This window comes from Sminthopsis crassicaudata, chromosome 1 (assembly GCF_048593235.1).
Source record: "Sminthopsis crassicaudata isolate SCR6 chromosome 1, ASM4859323v1, whole genome shotgun sequence".
In the NCBI taxonomy this organism is placed as follows: domain Eukaryota; kingdom Metazoa; phylum Chordata; class Mammalia; order Dasyuromorphia; family Dasyuridae; genus Sminthopsis; species Sminthopsis crassicaudata.
Window position 1 is genome coordinate 733,553,764 of NC_133617.1, and position 23,601 is coordinate 733,577,364.

The window sequence follows — 23,601 nt, forward strand, 5'->3', positions numbered from 1 at the left end:
TTAATTACAGCACCAGCTAAGGGACTATGGAAGGAAATGTCAAAGACATCTCTATGTCTCTCAGTTCAGTTGAAAATAATTGAGACTACAGACCCTTAGCAAATCACCAGTGGTCAGGGCTCAGCTGGATGAGGCTCCAGTCTCCTGACTGTGAAGGCCTTGCTAGTCAGGGTTTAGCTCTATCAGGGTTAATTGTAACGGAGGGCCTTCCCTAAAGATCTTGTCAGAGGCAGGCTGGGCCTGCAGCTTCATCCCCAAGCTTATTTCTTCAACCTTTGATCCTCCTAACGTTATCAATATGCTAAGCCCCCTACTTTGGAGCAAGAATGCTAACAAACACACCTTTGAAAGCTTGATGGGTTATGGCCAGGAAGGTCTGGGAAGAGAGAACTCTATTCTCTAATGTGAAGATGAATTCTTCTAAATGACCAGGAAGCAAAAATTCAGATGGTTCCCTTCCCTCTAAACAACTCTTTGCAAGAGATAGTGAAGGAAAAAAATAATTTTAAAGAGGTTGAAGGTGAAATGCTAGTTTAATGCTTTTCTCATAACAGTTGCAGCCCTGTCTTTTGGAAGAGGGGCTGTTGCTATTTCCATTAATTCAGAATCTGCTAATGGTTATGATATAAAAATGCTCCCCCCATTTATGAAACAATAATCTACATTTATGAATTTGCCTTCAAGTTTATACAGTATATATTTTATGTTAAGTAGTTAAGGGTTCTTTCCTTATAAAAATTCAATAAATATATTTAAGAGTTACTAAAAGTACTTTCCTTATTATAAATACTTTGAGGTAGGGAATGTAATGACTACTTTTCCATTTTACAGATTTTACAGAAACTGAGGCTATTTTATATTTTTGGCATATAAAAACAATACTGAGAAGAGGTCCTTAAGGCTTCATTAGACTACCCCAAAGGTCCAGAACCTTACAAAGTTTACAAATTCCTGATACTGAGATACCCGTTTCAATCCCAGTAATTTGGAATCTCTGATAATCTGGGGGTGCTGGGTTGAAGGCTGCCTGGAAAACTGTAAAAACAAACAGTGGGAAAACCTTTACAAACCAAGAACCATTTCAGTGTAGAACAAGAATCCTTGCCCATTTTTGACTAATAGATTAAGCCTGTGTTTAAGATGATATATTTTTTAAAAGTATTAGTTTATACTGATTTATTTTTAAAAGAGTAGTAACTAAAGGAAAAGTTAAATTTTAGTTTGAGTATCTTGAAAATAAAGTATATTTTTCCCCATGCAAGTCCATGGGCTCCCTTAAATCAACCCATGGACCAAGTTAAGAGGTTCTGCCCTAGAAAAAAGCTAAGCTCCATTTTAGGCACTGGTTTATTAGGCTTTTAAATTAAAAAAAAACAACGATCCCTGTAAAGCATTTTTAAAATTAAGGTTTAGGATCCATTCCCAATAACTATGATTAATTTCAATTATACCTGAAACATTATTAAGACTCTTAAAAAATGGGTCACTCAGAAGTTTCAGCAAGTTAGACTGCCCAGAGAGTGGGTAATTTAAGGCTTTTTATTGTAGAGTTCATTGACTTTCCCTCTTTCTGCCTCACCATCTTTTTGAGGATAGTGGATATTTTTTACTTGTTCTGAATAAGCTATCCCTTTTTCGATCAAGAGAAAATAGGGAATAAAAGGCCAAGAATAATAGCTTCCTTAAATAACCCTCCTCCCCATTCTCAGTCCCACTAGCACTATCACCTTAGTAAAGAATTCCAACTGGGAGAGAAGTCTTGGGCAATAAAGAGCTTTGGTGCTTCAAAAATTAAAAATAAAGGAAGTTACATCTAGGAAAAAAGGCTCCAGGTTTGTTAACAGCAATAATTCTGCTGCAGAAAAGCCCATTTTAAGTCAGATCAAGTATACAGAGGTGTAGCTGATTATTTTGAATAATTAAATGGTGTCAAAACCAGCTGTGATGAATAGCACTGGGGTCTCAATTCATAAATAATTGAGAAGCTGGAGTTGCATTTGATCGTCCTGATCAAATCCTGCTCTCTGGAGGATAAATGTTTGTCCTGAATACCATCAACATTGTTAAATGCCTCAATATTCCTGCTCAGTCATCCAGCCCACAGTCAATTGAACTAAATCACTTTTAACACCACGTACATTTGCCGTCCTCATGAATACAAAATGTTTGACTTACACCATTTTCTTTGTGCCTGAATAGGTGCCTTCTTTGGTTAGCGTCTGGCGGATGGCAATAAATAATTTAAACCCTCCCACTTCTCCCAGAAACTATGTGAACCTCCTTGGCTGAAGAGAGTAGTCTCACTTTCTACCATCTTTTTTGTTTCATTCTGTGGATGCAGGGAATGGATTCGGGAAGGACTGGTTCTAATGCCATCTTGCCACTTCCTATCTGTGGGACCAGGACTGACCTTTTGAACTTCTCCAGGCTAATATTCCTCATCTGTGAAATGAGGGGGTTGGACATTCTAGCCTCTTGGGTCCCTTCCAGTTCAAAATCTGTTATCCTACCCTTGATTTATCCTGCCTAATAACAATTTTGGGAGGGATCTCGAGTTCTAAAGCCATGATGTTAAGATTGTAGATTGTTTTAAAAATATGGTTGTGATTCACTTTCTGTCACAATGGGAAACAATGTTACCTTTGTGACTGCCACTGGATTTAGCAGGTTCAAAATCTGTTGTCCTACCCTTGATTTATCTTGCCTCACAACAATTTTGGGAGGAATCTCTAGTTCTAAAGCCATGATGTTAAGGTTGTAGATCTTTTTTAAATGTCTGTGATTCAATATATCACAACTAGAAACAGTGTTGCCTTTATGACTACTATTGAATTTAGCAGATTCAAAATCTGTTATCCTAGCAATAATTTTGGGAGGAATCTCTGGTTCTAAAGCCACAATATTAAAGTTATAATGATTTTTTAAAACGGCTATGATTCACTATATTACAACTGGAAACAGTGTTGCCTTTATGACTACTATTGAATTTAGCAGATTCAAAACCTGTTATCCTAGCAATAATTTTGGGAGGAATCTCTGGTTCTAAAGCCATGATATTAAGGTTCTGGTGATTTTTTAAAAAATAGTTGTGATTCACTATATCACAACTGGAAGCAGTGTTGCCTTTGTGACTACTATTGGATTTAGCAGATTCAAAATCTGTTATCCTACCTTTGATTTATCCTGCCAAACAACATTTTTGGGAGGAATCTCTAGTTCTAAAGCTGTGATGTAAGATTATGGATTTTAAAAAAATGGTTGTGATTCATTTTACATCACAACTGGAAAGTGTTGTCTTTGTGACTACCATTGAAGTTAGCAGATTCTCCTTGAAGGATGTTCAAGCTAAAGATTATTGTTTTTCATATTATTCTCTGGATCAGACACTTGCAGAAAGTTTGTAGTTTTCTAAAGCTCAGCTGTCATTGACTCATTGAATGCATCCTGGGAGTAGGCCAGGCAGTTAAGAGTGTCCCCATTTTACAGATGAAGAAACGAGAAGCTACTCTGTCTCTTCAAGTGACTTGGCCAAGATCACACAGCCAGTTAGCAGCAAGGCGGAAAGAATGGGGAACTTTGAATTTCAGTCAGTATGCTCCTACTTGTAAACTCTCAAAGTCAAGCTTCTTCTCTTGGGAAGAGGGCAATCTGTTTAACAGCTCATTTACACCCTGTCACTGGTGCACTGGCATTGACTCAAAAGCTGACAGGGGACTTGATGCTACCCTCCACCTTGTTTTCAACCTCTCAGTATCGATCATAGCCATAAGCCTGTGTCTTCACTTGGAAGAGACGGGCTCCTTCCTACTGATGCTCAGAGATGTCTCTGGAAGAAGGGGGACAAGGAACCTGCTCTAATCTAGGAGGCAAGGGCCGGTCTGGGAATGCCTCCTCAAAGTTGAGGTTTAGATAGAGGCAGAAATGTTAGTTTTTATCCCGTTTCCTTTTCTTTTCTATTTAACTAGAGGCTTACTAATTCTTCGGATTATTTATCAGTCCTTGGAGGCTGGATGCTAGTTGTGGCTCTGGGAAAAAACTTAGCTGTGAAGAGCTTCCATATACTAATCCATACCATAGGGATGTTGTTCAAATGCTGACTCTGACAGTTGCTGTGTAACTCTGGGCAAGTCACATACTATCTCTGAGCCTCAGTTTCCCCAGCAGTAAAGTGAAGGTTTGTACTATATGATTTCTAAGGTCCCTTTTAGCAGCTCTAAATTTGTGATATTATTCCTCCCTTAAAGCCTAATATTCAAAATTTTGTAAGGGAATATGGGTTGAGAAAACTAATGCATTATCTAATTAGCAACTATTATTATTAATTGGATCATTTGGGAAAGAACTTAAGAGAAAATGGAACCCTCTTTTCCTTTGCAGAAGTGGAGGATTATGGGAGTATGTGATATCAACCACAACTGGCTTGGCAGAAATGGACACTTTATAGACTGGCTGAGTAGAAAGAGGACCAATTTTAAGGCTAAGAAGGCCTGGATTTAATCCTCCCTCTCAGATATAGTGACCCTGGGCAAGTAATATAACCTCTGAGCACTCCTGAATACAAGTGGCAGGGAAGATGCTGACCCTCATTGGCAGATGAAATTTCCTCTCCTGGGCTTCTCTATAGCAATGAAATCACTGGTCCAGTTCCCTATCCTCTATCAGTATTCATGGTAGTAAGGTTGGCTTGATAGGTAGGAGAGGGGAGAGGGATCTGCTTGAAAATTAGGGTAACAGAAAAACAAAAGATAGCGATAAAAATAAGATTTTTTTTTAAAATGAAGAAATAGTTTATATTATGAAAAGGATTTAATTTAAATTCTTAAAAGAGTAATAGGCAGTAGAGGGGAGGGATATTTAAAAGGTGATATAAAAATGAAAGAAATCACAGAAATAATATAAAATTTTGCAAATTAAAGAAATTAATTAATTTGTGAAAAGAATGTCATTTTGAATTCTGAGAATAATAAAATGAGCTCACATTTATATAGTGTTTTGGGGTTTGGGGTTTCTATATACTATTTCTCTCATTTGATTCTCACAAATATCCCTGGGAGATAGAGGAAGATAGATATGAACCCTGTTTTTACGGATGAGAAAGCTGAAGTTCACTGTGGCTCCACAATTTAAGCATATATTCTCAGGAAGTCTTAAATTAAAATCTGACCTCAGACACCAGCTGTGTGACCCTCAGTTACTTAACTTCCATCTGCCTCAGCTTCTTCATCTCTAAAATGGTTACCTATTTCTCAGAGTTTTGAGGATTAAGAGATAATATTTGTAAAATGCATTGCAAACCTTAAAATAGTGAGTAAATGCTAATTATTGCTATTCTATTAAACTAAGTATATATGCTAAACAAATATTTTATTGAAAATAAATTTTGAATTTAATTTTGAATTGATTTTAAATTTAAAAATAAATTGAATGTTTAAAATAAACTTTTAAAAAATGATCGATAAACATGAAGCTGAAAAGTTCTTTCAAAAGCATCCTGATGTAAAGATAAAATAAAATTAAAAAATAAAGCTCCACTCCTCAAACCCCAAACACAGGCCAATTTCCTGGAAGCTCAGCTCTGGTTCTGAAACCTACCTCAAAGTCTTCGGAGAATCCATGCTGGTTATTTGAATAGAGCTCACTGATATGTTTAACAAACTGCTTGACAGGAATGGCTTCCATGTCATCTGTAGAAAGAAGAAGAAATTCAAAATCACATGCTAATTCTTCCATGAATCAGGTCCACACTTTTTTTTTTTTTTTTTGAGATTTCACTCAATTCAACAAACATTTATTATATGCTTGCACTATTCGAGGCACTTTGTAATCTCTTTGCCAAATTCAACGAGAGTTTGGTTGTGTTAGCCAGGGCAGATGTACCCATTTGATATCTGAAATTGGGCTCTGGCTGCGGGAGGCCTCTTTGAGCCTTCCTTTGCTAGGTTCCGTGACATAATATTACGCCTATTGGCTCAGGAGTCGGAAGACCTGGTTTCATATCTCACTTCTGCTTACTTCCTGAGCAGACCACTTCCCTTTTCTCTAGAATTTATTTGATATCACTTTGTGAGAATTTTCTATTTAACTGGATGGCACATTTTGATTTCCTTCCCTAACAGAATATAAGCATCTTTAGTTTCCTCATCTGTAAAATGGAGGCATAATGCTTGGGCCCCTTTGGGAAGCTTTTCTCCTAATCCTTAAGGTCCTGTCTCTTTTTGGATTACTCCATATTGACTTAGCTGCACGCATCTATTCCAAAGTTCTTTTGAGCACTGGCCTTCTTTTCTTGTCCCTTTTTGTATCCTGAGCATAGTACCTGGCGTGTAACAGGTACTTAATATGGGCTTGTTGCAGTGAATCAAATATGAAATGAAAGGGGGAACTAAGCAAATTCCCTTCATTTTAAGCCTTTCAAGACAATTTTTCTCTGTTACACTACCCACACCAAGCTCTTAAATGAAAAGTGATCTCAGTGGGGGATGTCTCTTTGCTGACTAATTTTCTGTAGCCCAGACATGACATTTTATTAGGTTCTCTAATGTAAACTCCCTGTTCAGTGAGGTCACCTTTGAGTATGGAGCAATTACATCCTGCTTCCAATCTTTGAAGTTGAAGCTGTTTTGCACCCACTTGCAGACACATGGCATTGCACCAGTTGGCTTCCGAGGCCAAAAAAAAAAAAAATTGCTCAAAATTTTTGATTGAGGCAGCTGTGCCTGAACGATGCCAAACAACCAGTCTGACTGAAGTAGCTGGATCTTTTGGAATTGTCAGGACCTGGAATTGGGTTCTAGAAGGCCGTACAACCCCATCTGTGGTCACCTGCCTCATTTTGAAGGGACAGTTCTAGACCTTGTGGTGCTCATTCAGCTATTGTACTTGTTTTATATTAAACATGAATTTATCCATTCTCATCTGGCCCTGTCAGTACTGCCAGAAAGCCCACTGCTCACCCCCGGAAACCCCTAATTTCTTCCTTCTTGCCCAATATTTCTTTTTTCCAAAAAATATTCTATCGGATTTTGAAGATAAACAGCAGACATGATATTTACTTTATTCAGAGTGAAAGATCTTTGGCAAACGAACAAACATCTAAACTGTCACAGATGCTTTTCTTAGCAAAGGGTATGAAGAGATGTATGTGTAAATGAGGTCCTACTTTGGCAAGAATTTTATAGATCCAGGCCTGACAATCTGATTTCTCTTTATTCGGTGACAGTTACCATTGACTATGTCATTACTACTCCACTTCCATTCGGGAGAGCAAAGCTCTGGGGCGGCTTTTTGCATCTATTGACATTTTCAAACTGGAATCATTCTTAAGAGGAAAATCACTTGTCTCTTTCTGCTTCGTTCAAGAAAGGCAAGAGCATGGGCTTAATCCAAGTGGTTATCGGAAATGAGATCTGATCAAAATGCTCGCATAAGAAGTTAAAAACTTAATCATTTAGGAAATCTGCCTAAAGACGAATTTACTAAAATCACAAGTATTTTTTTTCTGAATTTGAGGCAGACGCTTAGATATAGCAAAAATCAGCTATGCCCAAGAAATCCCAGGATTCCAAAACGGACATGACATGACATGTAGTAACAAAATAAATTGGGCCAAAATCTTCCTCTCAAAAGATTTCACAGGCTGGAGAATTGAAGGAAATTTCCAAATTAATCCTATTGATACTTCCGATATAAAGTATTCTAAGTACAAAAGAGGAATGGGGAGAATAAGTGATAAGAAAAGAGCTCAAGGTAAGGGCAAGAAAGGGTTAACTGTGGAGACAATTTGCAGAACATTTAAAGATAATCAAAGGGCTTTTGGAATTTCTTCCTCCCCTAGAGCTCCCCTTCAAAGGTTCCTAGTTTCCTCCAAAGCTAAGCTCGGTTGGCACTTCCTACAGGAAGGTTATCATGATCCTCCCAATTGCTGGTCCTTTCTTTCTAGAAATTACTCGCTATCACTTTGTATATTTTGGATTTAATTTTATGTTTTGGTTTCCCTATAATAGAATGTGAGCTTTAAAAAGGAAGAAACTTGATTTTGTTTTCTTGTTACTTAGTGTACATAGTAGGTGTTTAAAAATGCTAATTGAATTAGTAGACAAAAAAAAAAAAAAGATAATCAAAGGATAAACCATATCTACTCAAAGAATTTTTTTAAAATTGTCAAACACTTGTAAAAAAGAGAAAAAAACTACAACTCCAAATCCTTTTAATAAACATAATGAGCTAAGCAGATCAAGTTTCCTTATTGGCTATGTCCAAAAGTGTGTGTCTCATTCTGCATGTTTAGTTCTTTACTAGAGTTAAGAATCATGTATTAAAAAAAAAAAAAAAAAAAAAAGCAACCAAATAAGCAAACAAAACCAAAACCAACCTGGAAGGAAATCCAACATGTCAAAAGGTATTAACTTGGTAAATATTTGACCGCAATTTTCAGCCTTTGTTATCCACTAGGTATTTTTTCCCTATTTGTTTAGAAGTAGAGGAGACATTACTGCTGTCATGAGGGGAACTGGGCAATTTAATAATTTAATAGGTTTTCTGGGGAAGCTCATTTCTAACACTAGATGATCCTATTATGATAGGCTAGAATCCAGGATTTCTAGTGACTTCAGAGACAAAAGTGCAGGTTTAGGGTTTAGAGTTGGGAGAAGAAAGAAGTGAAAGCCATTTTATGAGTTAACTTACCAAGCAAGAACATGATGTAAATTTTATCAAGAATATTTCTTGGATCACAGCCCATTCTGTTAATTCACAGACCCTCAGAGTTACAAAGGACCTCAGGCAATCTAGCCTGACTCCATACCTGCAATAGATATCTCTCTCCATGGCTTCCTAAAGAATGGTCATCCAAGCTGCAACTTGAAAGTATCTATTGATAGGAAACTCATTCATTTTTTTGGAGGACAAATCTGTTAAGAAATTGTATTTTACATTGAGCTGAAATCTGTTTCTGTAACTTTCAGTGACTAACCTTCATTTTGACTTCTGGGATTAAATTAAAAAAACACAAACAAAAAAAAAAAACAAGTCTATCTCCTTTTTCCATACCCAGCCTTTTGGCTACTGAAGAAAGACACTGTGAACCTCTTAACACTTGTATTCAATGATATATTCTTTCTTTAAAATTTGAGCACCTGGGGGCAGCTAGATGGTGCAGTGGATAGAGCACCAGCCCTGAAGTCAGGAGGACCTGAGTTTAAATCTGGTCTCAGACACTTAATACTTTCTAGCTGTGTGACCTTGAGCAAGTCACTTAAACCCAATTGCCTCAGAAGAAAAAAAAAAGAAAAGAAAAAAAGGGAGCACCTGAGGTAGGGAGTTTTTAGTTTCTTTCTCACCACCCAGAAGAGTGCTTTTTACATAATTTTTGTCTTTGTGGTTCAGAGCTTTCAGTTGTATCTGACTCTTAATGACCCCATTTGGGGTTTTCTTGACAAAGATACTGGATACAAAGATACTTGGCAAAGATTCTTTTTAAAGATAAGGAAACTGAGGCAGTCAGGGTAAAGTGACTTGCAGCAAGGAAGTATCTGAGGCAGGATTTGAACTCAGGAAGAGAAGTCCTCCTGGCTCCAGGCCTGGCATTTTATCCACTGCATTACTTTATTGCCTTTTCGATGTAATAGGAACTTGATATTAATGCCTGTTGAATTGAATTAGTCTTATTTCACTGTTTACCTTTGTCTGGATGCACTACAGCTTGTTAATAGCCTTAAAATGTTTTGCTTAGTTGATGATTCTGATCAACTTAGTGTATAAAACATGAATAGAAACTCCTGTCCTGTTATTGATATTTGTTAACTAGAATGACCCAGTTTCATAAAATTATATTTTTATCAAAGGAAGATTAAACTGTACCCCTTTGAGGACTCCCAGAAGCCAACAATGAGCTAGCATACTGCAAGTTATAACAAAGTGCTTGAAAAAAATTCTTTATTGACTACCATCACTCACCAGACAATTCTGTATTCCTGCCTTCATTCAAAGTCAGTGAAATTCAGAAGCTACTCCATTTTTTAGCCTCTGGAAAAATGACTGAAATCTGCTGACTAATTAGAAGCTCAATAGATAATCTTTTTGTTGTATTCTTTTGAAAAATGCCAGAAGTAAAATGATAAAATTAGTGTAGCTTGTAGGTATTAAAAATAAGAAAGAAGAGCAGATGGCTACTATGTTACATTATGTGTTAGTTTTTAATCTTGTAAATCATGATACTGAAAGTAATTTTCTTTGGGAATTCTTTTCTTTTCTTTTCTTTTTTTTTTTTTAGCATCTTAAACTCATTGTTTAAGGTCTATAATTTAAGGATATCATTTTAGGCCTGTATTATAAGATTGGTCTTTATATCATATGTAGGAACGTAAGCTCAACGACTAAGCTCCTATTTGAGTGGGCTAGATGGAGGCAATGGAAGATGAATTGGGCTCATCCACATTTCCTCCCTATCCCCAAATTTTAGACTCTAACACTTGGACAGAGGGCTTTGAAAAGTGAACTTTTGCCTTATTTTGCTAAGAATCAGGCCTAGGAGAGGCCTTTCCCTCTTGCCCACCCAACTGCCAGCTCCCCATATGTGCTGGCTTCCATAATTAGACTGTGGCAGGGACTTTTTTGCTTGCTTATCTTCAGATATCTTCAGAGTCTAGCACGTAATAAATAATATGTTTATCTATCCCTGACACAAAAAGGGGAAACAATTATTTTACATTTTCTGGTAGTGAATGTTGGATATGTCCAGTGGATCTAAGTACCTCTGGAGAATCCACCAGACAAATATTCATTTAATTACTGGACCCTCAGCCCAGATCAAGGTGATAGAGGAAAAGGGATATTCTCTAATCCCTGCCCTCAAAGAATTTACAATTGAATCAGGGAGATGAGATTAGCACTCATCAAAGCAGCAATAAGACAAAACTAAATGAAGCGCTAAATTGTGTGTTACAGACATTTAAACTATGGACAGTGAAGATTGAGCACTATGGAAGGTTTAGTGATTCTGGATTTTAAAGAATAGGTAGGTTTCAAATAGGCTACTAAAGAAAGCCACTGTGAACCTTTTGACACTTGCATTCAAAGATGTATTCTCTCTTTAAAATGTGAGCATCTCGATGGTAGGGAATATTTAATTTTTTCCTCACTTTCGATGTAATTTTTGTTGCTTTGTGGTTCAGTATTTTCAGTTGTGTCCAACTCTTGACTCTATTTGGGGAGAGGGCGAATTTCCTGGTAAATAGAGTGACAAGAGCCATATATGGAGGCAAGAATGATTCTGGCCTATTCAGAAGGCAGTGACAAGACCATCTACATTTTGAGATGGCACAGGCATTAGTAAATGAATTATTCAATCTAGTAATATTATAGAAAGCTGTATTCCTTATTGTCTGGACTTTTCCCAGAATGTTTCAGAAACTCACTCTACCTGTGGTCTTCATACATTGGCAATACCTTCCATAATTTCAGATTAACTGGTTTTTCTCAGAACCTCCCTTTCAATGAATGGATGCTGGGACCTGCCATTTTGCATTATTCTGCAGATTACACTTCTGACTGCAAATTTTCTCTACATTTTCTAGGAGCAGGGAACCTTCATCTTTTCTCCTTCCTTCCCTTTTTAACTTCTTTATATGTTTTTTTCCCATTTGATATGAGCTCTTTGAGGGCAGGGATTGTATTTCTGCTTTTACTTGTATTTTTAGGACTTAGTATAATGCCTGACATATAATTAAGTCATTAGTACATTTATAATACTTGAATAATTACATTGGAATATATTGGAAGTAGTGAGAAGTGCCCGGGGCCCTAGTGGTTATGTAATGAATACCAGGGAGCCAAGCAAAGCAATGGAGATATGATGCAGTTAGAAAGGGAGAGTGACTAAAGCTTTGGGGAAAAACCCCATATGATGATAAGCATTCTTTTTAAAAATTTTTTTTATGTTTTTAAATTAATTTTATAATTATAATTCCTTTTGACAGTACATATGCATGAGTAATTCTTTTTTTTTTTTTTTTTTTTTACAACATTATCCCTTGTATTCATCCCTCCAAATTTTCCCCTCCCTCCCTCCACTCCCTCCGCTAGATGATAGGTAATCCCATACATACTAAATGTGTTACAGTATAACCTAGATATAATATATGTGTGTAAATCCAATTTTCTTGTCACACATTAAGAATTGGATTCTAAAGGTATAAGTAACCTGGGTAGAAAGACAGTAGTGCAAACAGTTTACATTCAATTCCCAGCATTCCTTCTCTGGGTGTAGCTGTCTCTGTCCATCAGTGATCAACTGGAAGTGAATTGGAGCTTCTTTATGTTGAAGATAGATGATAAGCATTCTTAAGGCATCTAGTAATACGTAATATGTGCTGGAGTGGAGAAAAGACTGATGGGAGGGTAGTCTAAGGAGATGGATGACAGAGAGGTAGCAAAGAGAATAGAGAAGAAACAAGATGATGGACAATGAAGAGAGGAATAATTGAGATTTCAAGTCTTTAAAAGTTGGGGGTCTAGAGAATGGCGGGGTTATTGACTGGTAAAGGAAATCTGGGAAGAGCTGGTTTATCAGGGATGACGTTGAGTCTGGTTTCCATGACCATGTTGAGCATGAGACACCAGCAAAAAAACAATAACCACATGGTAATGGTCAGAACGCAGTGGGTAACTAGACACTAGAGAGGAAATCAGCTTGAGATTGGAGAGGGAGATTTAGAAATCAGCAGGCCCGTTGATCATAGAGGATCATAGTTCTTGACTTGAAAAAGATCTCAAATACTATTTAATCTAAACCTCTTATTTGCAGATATAGAAACTGAGCCTTGGGGAAATAGCCAACAACCATTTATTAAGCACTTAGTAAATGCTGGACTCTTTAGTGACTGTGCTAAGAATATAAAGAAAAGTAAAGACAACATCTACTCACGGCTTAATGAGGATAATAAACAAATAACTAGGAACATTTCAAGATGTATCTAGAGTAGATGGATGATAATCTTAAAAGGAAAGTCACTAGCAGCTGATGGGGCTGGAGGAGACTATTGATTGCCTGAGTGTCTCCTAGGTAGTGAGAGAGGATGGAGAGAGAAGAAAGCAGAAGGCCATGGCCTGTGCTTTAAGGAAGCCTCTTAGTTACAGGAGGCAAGAGAAGAAAAAGGAATAATTGTTAAGAAGAGAGAGGAGAGGCTTTAGAGAAAAGAGGAGAAACCAGCACATGCAGTGTCATCGAAGCCAAGAGAAGAGAGAGCTTAAAGGACTTTGTCAACTGGTTTCCAAGAGGAAAGGTGAAGAGATGTTGTGAAGATCAAATGAGATAATATTTATAAAGCACTCAGTTAAGTGCCTGGTATACAGTAAGTGCTATATATATGTTAGTTATTATTATTGTGAAAGTTAGTCTTAAAGAAGTCTTTTAAATTTAAAAAAAAATCTTGTATGATTAATGTAATTAATGGTGTCATTAATGTTAACCCAATTAATTGTTAATATAATAAAGGATGTCACAAATGAGAAGCTCTGGGATATAGCAAATAGGGAGCTGGGTTTGGTGTTGGGAAGAGGCAGGTTCAAGTACCACCCTGCCACAAACTGATTGTGGGTTCAGGGATGCTGCTCATGCTCCCAGTGCCCCTGGTAGTTTTAAGATGGGAAGTTACAGAGCAAGTAAAAAGCTGCATCAATCATGGGCATTTGATCTCTGAGGGTTCCCTGTGTTAATGAAACCACAGGCTCATTAGCTTCCCAAAATGAGTCAACAGAAAAGGTTAAATTATGTCCAGTAATAGTCCTGCCTTTTCTATGGTGCTTTAAAAGTTTGCAAAGCATTTTATATACATCATCCATTAATCAAAAAGCTATGAATTGCTTACTCTGTGTCAAACAGTGGGATGGATTGATCTAAGGAATACAAGCTCACAGTAGGACTGAATCTTAGCTTTAGATTTGGAAGTGATCTGGGAGATCATTGAGTCCAAACATCTTATTTTACAAATGAAGAAACTGAGTCTTGGAAAGGCAAAATGACTTTCTTATAGTCTCTTGGAGGAAGAATTCAAACCTGCTAAGAACAGTACCACCAATGGTATTATTGGTGCTAGAACCATGGAAGGAAGATCAAGGTTCAGAGGAAAGCTTATTTCTACTGATAATGTTCAAGCTATGAAGCCAGGTTCAAATCTCACTTCTGATACTTCATAATTCATGATTGTTTTTTAGCCTCTCAGGGTCCCAGTTTCCTCATCTTGGGGTGGGGGGGATGGATCACATGATCTCTAAGGTCTCTTCTAGCTCTCAAGTTAGAATTCTAGGAATATGGGCCAACCACTTCTTCCTCTTTCTTAGTGTTCCTGTAGGGATGAAAACAGCTTCACTAATCACTTTACAAGGGATTGCAATGTCCAGATGAGACAATAAATGTCAAAATCACAAGCTCTACAAAAATAAGCTTCATAATTATGATTTAGAACTTTAAGGAAGGAATGGGACAGTGCAATCAGAAAGAGATTTCATTTACAATTATCCTTATGTAGCCAACAAACATCAGGCCAAGGGCACTCCAGGGGCCTGGATCTTTTTCCTTCCTGTCTGTTTCCCTCTCTAGCTCTAGGTGACCCGCCCTCCAAATGGCTTTGACAAAGTTTGCACCCAAGCCAATCTGGGAGAAATCCAAGAGATCTAACTTTTGATTGCAAGGAGAAATCAGGAACTCCTCCTGAGTTTGAATCCCACCTTAGATACTTATTATGAGATGAGATGCTATGAGTTATAAGATATAGGACACGTTATCTAATTTCTCTCAGCCTCAGTTTCCTCAACTGTAAAATTAGAATGATAACAGTACCTACCTTACAAGGTTGTTGGGAAGAACAAACGCGATAACATTTAAAAAGTGCTTTGAAAACCTTAACATACTTTATTAATATTAATTGTTATTGTTATTAATATTGATTATACTTCAGGAAAAACTCACATATAGAGAACAGGAGGAGCAAGAGGAGCAAATGAAGGAAACAAAAATAATTGGGAAGGGAGGAAAACACATTCATATAACTCTTCAATAATAAATGGCTTAAAATATTTGTCAAACCACACATTGAGAAGTCTTTTTTTTTTTTTCTGGATGTCCCTTTCAAACTAATAGTAGTTGACAGAGAAATTTCAAGGCTCTTTCAAGGTAGAACATTATTTTTTTGCTTCCAAGAAAGAGACCTAATCAAAGTTTCTAATAAATCTGAAATGTGTATGTGTTATCAAGAAAGGCATGAACTCCCCCATTAAGAGAGAAAAAGTAGATTCTCTTTAGCCCAACTCACACAATACAGGGAAGAACACAAAAGACATATTTTATTTCTTGCCATAAAAATCTCTTTTCATTTATGACACAATAAAGTCAGTAAAGAAAGGGTTTGATGTTTGTCAAAAGACCAATGAGTCTCCTCTAGAGATCATCTCTGTATGAATAAAATATGCCAGCCAGGTTGGTTAAATCTCAAGGGTTCGGAACTCCACATTTTAGACCCTTCCCCAGCCTGGCACCCTACTGAAGGAAGTGACCTTCAAAGTGTCAAAAGCTCTTTAACTGCTGAGTGCCCAAGAACCAGGAGAGAAAGTTCTAGCTGATTTGTAGTCCTTCAGGGAACAGCTAAATATTTCTTAGAATCATTTTTATTGGGAAAATTAGCTTTTCATCTTTTTAGAAAGAAGTCATTTCTAAGCACATGAATTCGTGACAAGGAAAGTGGGGCCTTTTTTAGATGGTTTATCTACACTTTTAGGGCCAGAACAATTTTATGACAGATTTCTGAATGGGACTTGGTTTCTGATGTTAAAAAAAAGAATGTTACATGACAGATGTCTTCATAAAAAATTTATACATTGAAAATATCAAGGAATGTTCATAACATGAACATTATTTATGGATTGCTACATAATAATATCGAATGTGTTTATATACATAAATATATGTATAAAATATATAATACCAAATATATACATGTATGCATGAATGAAGATATATGTATGTATACATATGTATTAATATATGATATATATGTTATATATATTAATTATATGTACACAGAAATAGAGACACAAGCAAAATAGTGAGAGAGAAAGATAGAAGAATACTATGATTCTGGTCTTAAAGTGAGGAAGACCTAGCTTTAACAATTGCCTTTGACATGTACTCTTTTTTTTTTTTTTTTTAACCTCATCCAAGCTTTCAATGTCATAATGTCCCAGAAAATTCTGGATATCTAAATTTCAGACAGTGATTTATCTACATTGGTGGAAAGACTTTCCATACCAGTAGTTCCCCACCTGTACAAATCATAGATCCAGCATAAAAACAAATGATGTTGATGACACTTTGATTAAAGATGCAATGAGTATTTTTTTTTCAACTGACCTTCTTAAAATCCACCCAGGTCAAAGGGATATCTAATTCTGACATTAGATAAATGTGTAATTCTAAAGGGCTAGAAATCTAAAGAAGTATCCTTCCTAATTCTAATTTAGAGGTTACCATTTTATTATATTACTTCTTATTTTTTTCCCAGCACATCACAGAGTACCTGATACATAATAAACCTTAATGAATGCTCATTGACTGTAAATAGACATTTGTGATATCAGCAAGGATAGACTAACATGAAAATTTTATCCTTAAATTTAAGAATCTATAGAACTCAACATGGTGATTGGCCATAAATAAACTACTTACAATAGTTTTTAAAAATTCACAATTCAATTTCAATATTTAATTCCTGCTTGGTGCACATTTTATTCTTCGATCTGTCTAGACTAAAACTAATTGTTCATAGCCTGATGCACCAAGCTGACTGTATATTAATTTGTGTTAAAGGAATTTAAAAACAAATCTATGTTGCCTACATGGACCGCTCATCTCCTTCTTCTGGATGAGCCAGTAGATTGACGTGCCTTCTCTAAAAAGAAGGAAGATAATAAAGATGACTAGAACTATTGGAAGTGAAATTATTTTTTTAAGACAGGAGAAATGGACAGCCAAAAAATTGCTAAGGAGTCAAGAATAGGGCTTATCAATGAACAACAATCAATCGATAAGCATTTGTTAAGTAATTACATGCCAGGTGTTGTATGGGCATTGAGGACAAAAACACAAAAACAAAAAGCTCCCCTGAATCTCAGATGGCATCATTTTGGAGTGGTGCCTTCTGTGATCAATTCTCCTCATTTTAGCAATGGGCTCTAAAAATGTAGCATCTGAAACACCAGGATAACCATGATAAATGTCATTATCAGAAGAATGAGAAACACATAAACAAGACTCCAGAATTCATTTTTTAAAAGAAACTTAAGATGCTTGGAATCCATAATTCTGGTTTCTTTGGACACCAGAAAGGTCATTTAATGCCAATCTTTCCTCAAAAATTTCCTAATCAAGGGTCAACGGCAAATTTATTTACACAACTGTGCCTGTGTTGACTTGACTCAAATAGCAGAAAATTTGAATTTAGATAAATTAGGGAATCACAAGTCATTATAAAGGGATTCACCACAGGGTTCTTTTAAACAGTAAACTCCCCATGCGACATTTAAAATTCCATTCACAAAAATGATTGAGAGCCCTTGTCAGGGACACAGCTGCTACTATGCAAAATGAGGTGTATCTATGGATCGATTGTAGATTTATAGCCCAATCCCCAGGTTTTATAGATGAGCATTTTGAGGCCCAAAATGGGAAGTGACTTGTATAAAGTCACAGGGCTTATTGATGGAAGACTTGGGACTAGAACTAACATCCAGCATTACTTCTGCATAAAACATTACCTGTGACTAACTGGGAAGGATTTAGGCTCAGTGGGGAAAAAATGTATACTTAAGGAGACCTTCCATAGACACTAAGCTTTATCCCATGTTTAATATGGTTTTGCATGGATTAGGAAGATTTGTTGATGAAAAGACCGTAGAAATTATTCATGATGATTATTGATGATGAAAATGAAGATGAAAAAAATCTGGTTGATGAAAAGATTGTCAAAACTATTTTTCTGAGGATGCTATTAAGATCTTACAAAGAAGAGGCCACCAAATGATCCTGTCCAAGTCATCTAACCCCTAAGTTTTCATTTTCTCATCTGTGAAATGGGAATAATAATACTTTTAAAGCTTTTAAAATCTTAATATCCCTGATAAATGACTGAGCCAGACTAGGAAGATCAAACTCAACATAGCCAAACTTCAGTAAATGTCTCTGATGTTTATTACTTATGTGATCTTAGGGAAGTCATGTGAACTTCAGTTTTCTTATCTATAAAGTGAGGAGTAAAACTAGATTATTTTCTAGGATCCCTTTCAGTTCCTACCTGATGATTTTTTTTTAAATCTTATTTGTTTCTTACAACAACCTGAAAAATAGGTAAAATAGTTTTAATCTCTACTTTGCAAAAGATTGCCCAAGGTCACATGTTTATTAAGTCACAGCTAGAGGACCCAGATCTTCTGATTCTTATTCTAATAGCAGAAATGAAAATTAAAAAAAAAAATTAGAGAATGATTCTATCATTTAACTTTAAAAAATCTTTCAATAGCAGAGAGGCATGCCCTGCAATTATGGCAGAAGAATCACAAATATTAAGGAATATTTCGGGAAGGGGCTCTGTGATACTATCTTCACTGCAGAAAGGTTCCTTGGAATAAATATTTACTCTTTTTTTTGGCTAAGATTCTCTCTGTTTTCTCTCAGCTATAGTAAAAGGGAGGGATTTTTCCTAGTGAATTTGAAAGATCAGATTAATTTCAGGGATGATATGGGAAGGAAAACTGAAGGAAAAAACCCAAATGCTACTTACATGGATATTGCCTCATAGCTAAGAAAATGACCAAAGGTTAATGTGGTCAATGACAGATGTCTGTCACTCAGGCTGATTCAATATAAGTTTTAGTGACAAAAATGGATTGGGGTGGCAGATTTATGACTTCTTTACAGAGTGACATTTTAATACAAATGAATGTATTTTAATGTACTCTTCAGACACAGGTGGAAAAAACAAAAGCCTGTTATAACAGTCTACATTAAAAGTGTCAAACACAGAGAGCTCTCCTGAGTGGGGGCTGAACTAGAATAAAATGTAATTGGGAGATATACTGAAAAAGGGAAATGTACTATACTAATAAATAAATATACTATACATATAATAAAATACTGACAATGTTACATTCTAGCACTAAATCAATGTGTAACCCAAAAGGATGTTTTTTACATTCAGTGGCCCCCTGCTTATATTTGAGTTGGACACCCTTGGTCTGTAGTATGTATATCCTTCCAAACCACCTCTTTAAGGGTTTTAATGGAATTTGTGACTATTAAGACCATTGACAACTTTGAAAACACTGAAATGGCATTGTACTTTAAAAACATTTGGGAAAGCTGATTGGGAAAGCTGATTGGGAAAGCTGACTGGGAAAGCTGATTGGGAAAGCTAATTGGGAAAGCTCCATCCAAGTTTAAAGGAATCAGAAAAGCACCTCACATTTCAATTCTACCAAAATTTCTGAAGCTATTGTAGCTTGGGCCAGCACAACATACTCACAGCAAGCAGCATCAGAACTTGACCTTCACAGGAGAATGTTGGGAACAATATCTAAATATTTGGTTCTACCTCTTGGGCCATCTTTCGTTTTCAAAATAGTAAAAAAGGATTAAATTTGGCTAACCTTCCCTCTGGGACCTCCTAATTTAATATATCATTTTTCTTTCCCTGGCCAGCATGCAGAAGTAGAAAAGGCATTGGACTCAATCTACCAACTTTGGTACTAGGTAGGCTGACCATGGGCAATTCAGTTGCTGGGAGTCTTAGTTCCTCCTCCTTCCCTCTCCTTCTCTTCTTCTCTTCCTCTCTCCCTCTCTTTCTCTCTCCCTCCCTTTCTCTCTTCCTTCCTTCCTTCCTTCCTGGTAATTACCTACCTGCCTTCACATAAGATCACAGGATAAAAGCTGGGAGAGAACTCAGAAACCAATTTCTTCATTTTATTGAAAAGCAAATTGCAGTTTAAAAAGGTCAAATGATTTGCTTAAAGAAACAATTTTTCTACTTGTAAACACTCTAAAGATAAACTGTTAACATTTTCATGATTTTATTAATAGCTGTTGTTCAGTTATTTCAGTTGCGCCTGACTTTCCATGACCCCCTTTTCTTGGCAAAGATACTGAAATAATTTGTCATTTATATCTCCTGCTCATTTTACAGATGAGGAAACTAAGGCAAGCTGGGTTAAGTGACTTGCTCACTGTCACACAATTTGGAAGTGTTTGAGACTTCACTCCAGGCCCTGCATTCTATCTACTGTACCTAGCTGTCAATTATATTAACACTGTATTAATTGCAACATACTGTTAATATAATTGTATATTCTATTAATTATATATTATATTAATAAAAGCCATTTACATGGTACTTTAAAGTTTGCAGAGATTTCTGCAAAAACTACTTCATTTGATTTGATTTCATCCAAGATGGCTAAAAAACACATTTTATCCTTCCTAGGAATTAGTGACACAAATGGTCCAAGAGCCAACATTTCCCCCTTGAGATCTATTAATTACTTTTAGATTAATAGATCATATGATCATAGCTTTAGACCTGGAAGGGACTTTCAAGATCATCTACATTTACATTTGAGGAAACAGAGGTCCAGAAAAAAATTGAGTGACTTCCTTACACAGAGCTGGGATTTGAACTCAAGTCCTCTGACTATATATTCAGTACTTTTTCCACACCAGAAAGAATTATAAATAAATTTAGCCACATGATAACGAGATGAGTTAAAGACTTTACCCTTTTGTTTTTCTATCATTTCTCCCTTCATTCCCGATCCAGAGCTAATAACGAGCTCTACCTTTTTGTTCAGTTTAAGGGAGTCCAATTACATAGCAGATATGGAGTGGGCTGAGATTACTGACATTATGATTTGATTTCATTAAACTGTCCTGAGGGAAGAGCAGTCCAGGTAAGACAAGCTCATAAAGCTTACCTAATAGACACTATTTTGTCAAGGCAGGAACACACCACACAGCATCATTATTGACACTGAAAAAAACCTAAACATTGGAAAGAGAGAGGCCCGACTTACCTGGAATAGGGATGATAGGAATGCTCTCATTGGGGACCACACGAGGGGAGCTGCTATCTTCCACATAGAAATGAGCCGTTTGGAAACACTTTCTGTTAAGGTAGAAGAAAAATGCACAAACTGTGAAATCCTGTGAGGGGAAAAGGGAAGTTGAGACTGCTTCCTCTATTTTCATTATCTTCTAGGAAATATTTTTCCTCCAGTTTTACATATCATCTGATAAGTTAGGAGGAGGAAACCAAAGGTTTTTAATAATGCCCTCTTTTGGCCTTTCAGGACCTTGCCATGCATAAAAATCCTACTGCATAAATGGAGAAATGGAGAGAAGATAAAGATACTCCTGTGGGTTTAACTTTGAGATTCTGTCTTAAAAGTCTTATTCCCAAAGCTCCCCAAACTGCCCTCAAATAGAGCAATAGCTCTCACTCATCCCTCCTGCTCCAAAGCTAGGGGCCCCCAGAGCTATAGAAGGATTCAAATAGGTGCTAAAAACTCACCAAGGGAGAAACCAGCCAACTACACCCAACAATAAAAAGGCTACACAGACTGGCCCTATCTCTATTAAGAGCTTAAATCTGCCTGAATGCCAGCTGCCCGTCTGCTGGTTTAGCTCCTTTGGGTTTTTGTTTTTTTTTACCTGTATGTAAGGCAAAGCAGAGAGCAAGCACTGGTCATCCTAGTACAGGCACTGAACCGAAAAGCTTGGAGAGTTCCAAGAAGCCTGTGCTCACCGATGCTGCCTGGGACTGGGCTTTCCAGCATCCGCGTCACTGCCCATCACTGCCTTAATGAGCTGCTGGGAGCACCAAGTGAATATTTAATGAGCCTCCCTCCCTGTGAGTGGCTATTGTGGATTGGGAAGGGTCCCTGAGCTGTAGTCAGGGGCCTCAGAACAATAGCCAGAGCCTTCCAGAGAGAACGCCCTCCTGAGGTCCCCTCCATGATGCATGTGGCTGCGTGCACCTAGCAGGTCCTGTGGGTCATGAGTATTCAGTTGATGAATTTAGTCTCCAAAACTTTGCTTTTATTAGGGCCACAGCCCCAAGAGTCATCATGAACAAACTTTCCTGCTTCTTTTTTTTTTTTTTTTTTCCCTTTTTCTTTTTAGGGGAATTTCTTGAGAGGATCAAAAGTAACCTGAATTTCCCTGTTTGGCACTTCATACATATCCTGATGCTCTGAAATCAGAAGATGGAAAATGAAAAAAAAAAAAATCAAACAGCTCCTTTAGCTTCCAGCGGGTCTCCGTGGGGCCTAAGAGCCCCGGCAGTCATGCAGGTTATGTGAGCTCAGCTTTCTATAGGACTAGCAGAACAGCATGCAATCAGAAAAGATCGTCTTTCACAGTGGGAGGTTTTTTTTCCCCCCCCATTCTTTCTTTAAAAGCAAAGATTATTTTCAGAGAGTGTCCTTAACCAATCTCACAGTTAAGCACTATAGGGAAGGAGCCTCACCTGCCAGGGAGTCCAGTAGGGGTGATTTGGCATGCCAAACATGCCTGACACCTGCCTGACAAAGAAGCACTAAACTATTCTTTCAGACTGGAAAAGGAAGAAAAAAATCAGGTTCTCTAAGAACCATCTGTCATTTTTTTTTCTTAAAAAGAAAAATCTTGCCTCTTTGTAAAAGAGAGAATTTAAGTTTCTTGAGGGCAGGGATTGTTTTATTTTGGGCTTTGGATGCTCCAATGGGGCACAGTGAATAGTCTTGGAGTCAAGAAAATATGACTTCACATCTAACTTCTGACACATGCTGGCCATGGGAACCGGGACCTCACTTTATCTCCCAATGCCCAAATGCAAGTCTAAAAAAAAAATTGTGTATTAGGCAGTTGGGGTTAAATGACTTGTCTAGGGTCGCATAGCTAGGAAGTGTTAAGTGTCTGAGTCCAGATTCAACTCAGGTCCTTTTGCACCATCTAGTTGTCCACCATCTGTAATTCTTTAAGATGCTAAGTTAGAGAGTGGATGTTAATCTGCACTGAGAGCCAGTGTCTTTATTAGGAGCTCTCTCAAGCTATAGAATCATAAAGCCAAAAAATCCAATTAGAGCTTTGCATAATTGTAGCACGTGCCCACAGTAGGCATTTCCGAGTCCTTATTGACTGATTATTTTGGATACTGTGTGCAGAACATTGATTAGGCCTAGAAGGAAAAATACTTATGAATATGAAACACGTCAAATGGCCTTTGATGTTTTAACAACCTCCTACTGAGTAAATTCATCAGACATCCCATGTAAATGGGATCGGGGCTTCCTTTGTTTCTCGATGTCTATGTGGTTTCCTCTCAGCCACGCTGAAGAACTTGAGAGAAGTGAGCATTTCATTTGTCTGGATCCCCAGCACCCAGGACAATACCCAGGCCAGAATGGCACTGAGGAAATCCAAATCTTGTGTGTGTCTACTTTGTCATTATTTGTACTTATTCTTTGTATACTTATATATTTCCTTCCTGTTTTCCCTATTCTAGTGTAACTACTTAGAAACTGTTG

At 37.0% G+C, this 23,601-nt stretch overlaps 1 protein-coding gene across 2 annotated transcripts in view; it reads right to left on the reverse strand.

Annotated features, from left to right (window-relative positions):
• PTPRG (protein tyrosine phosphatase receptor type G) overlaps window positions 1-23,601 on the reverse strand; it is an 807,880-nt gene that overhangs the window by 54,861 nt on the left and 729,418 nt on the right. For both annotated transcript variants that reach the window (XM_074284229.1, XM_074284228.1), the window contains 2 exons: window positions 21,109-21,200; window positions 5,593-5,684 (listed from right to left, as the gene is read on the reverse strand). In XM_074284229.1, the coding sequence (XP_074140330.1) occupies window positions 5,593-5,684; window positions 21,109-21,200 (184 nt within the window). The remainder of the gene's footprint in view (window positions 1-5,592; window positions 5,685-21,108; window positions 21,201-23,601) is intronic.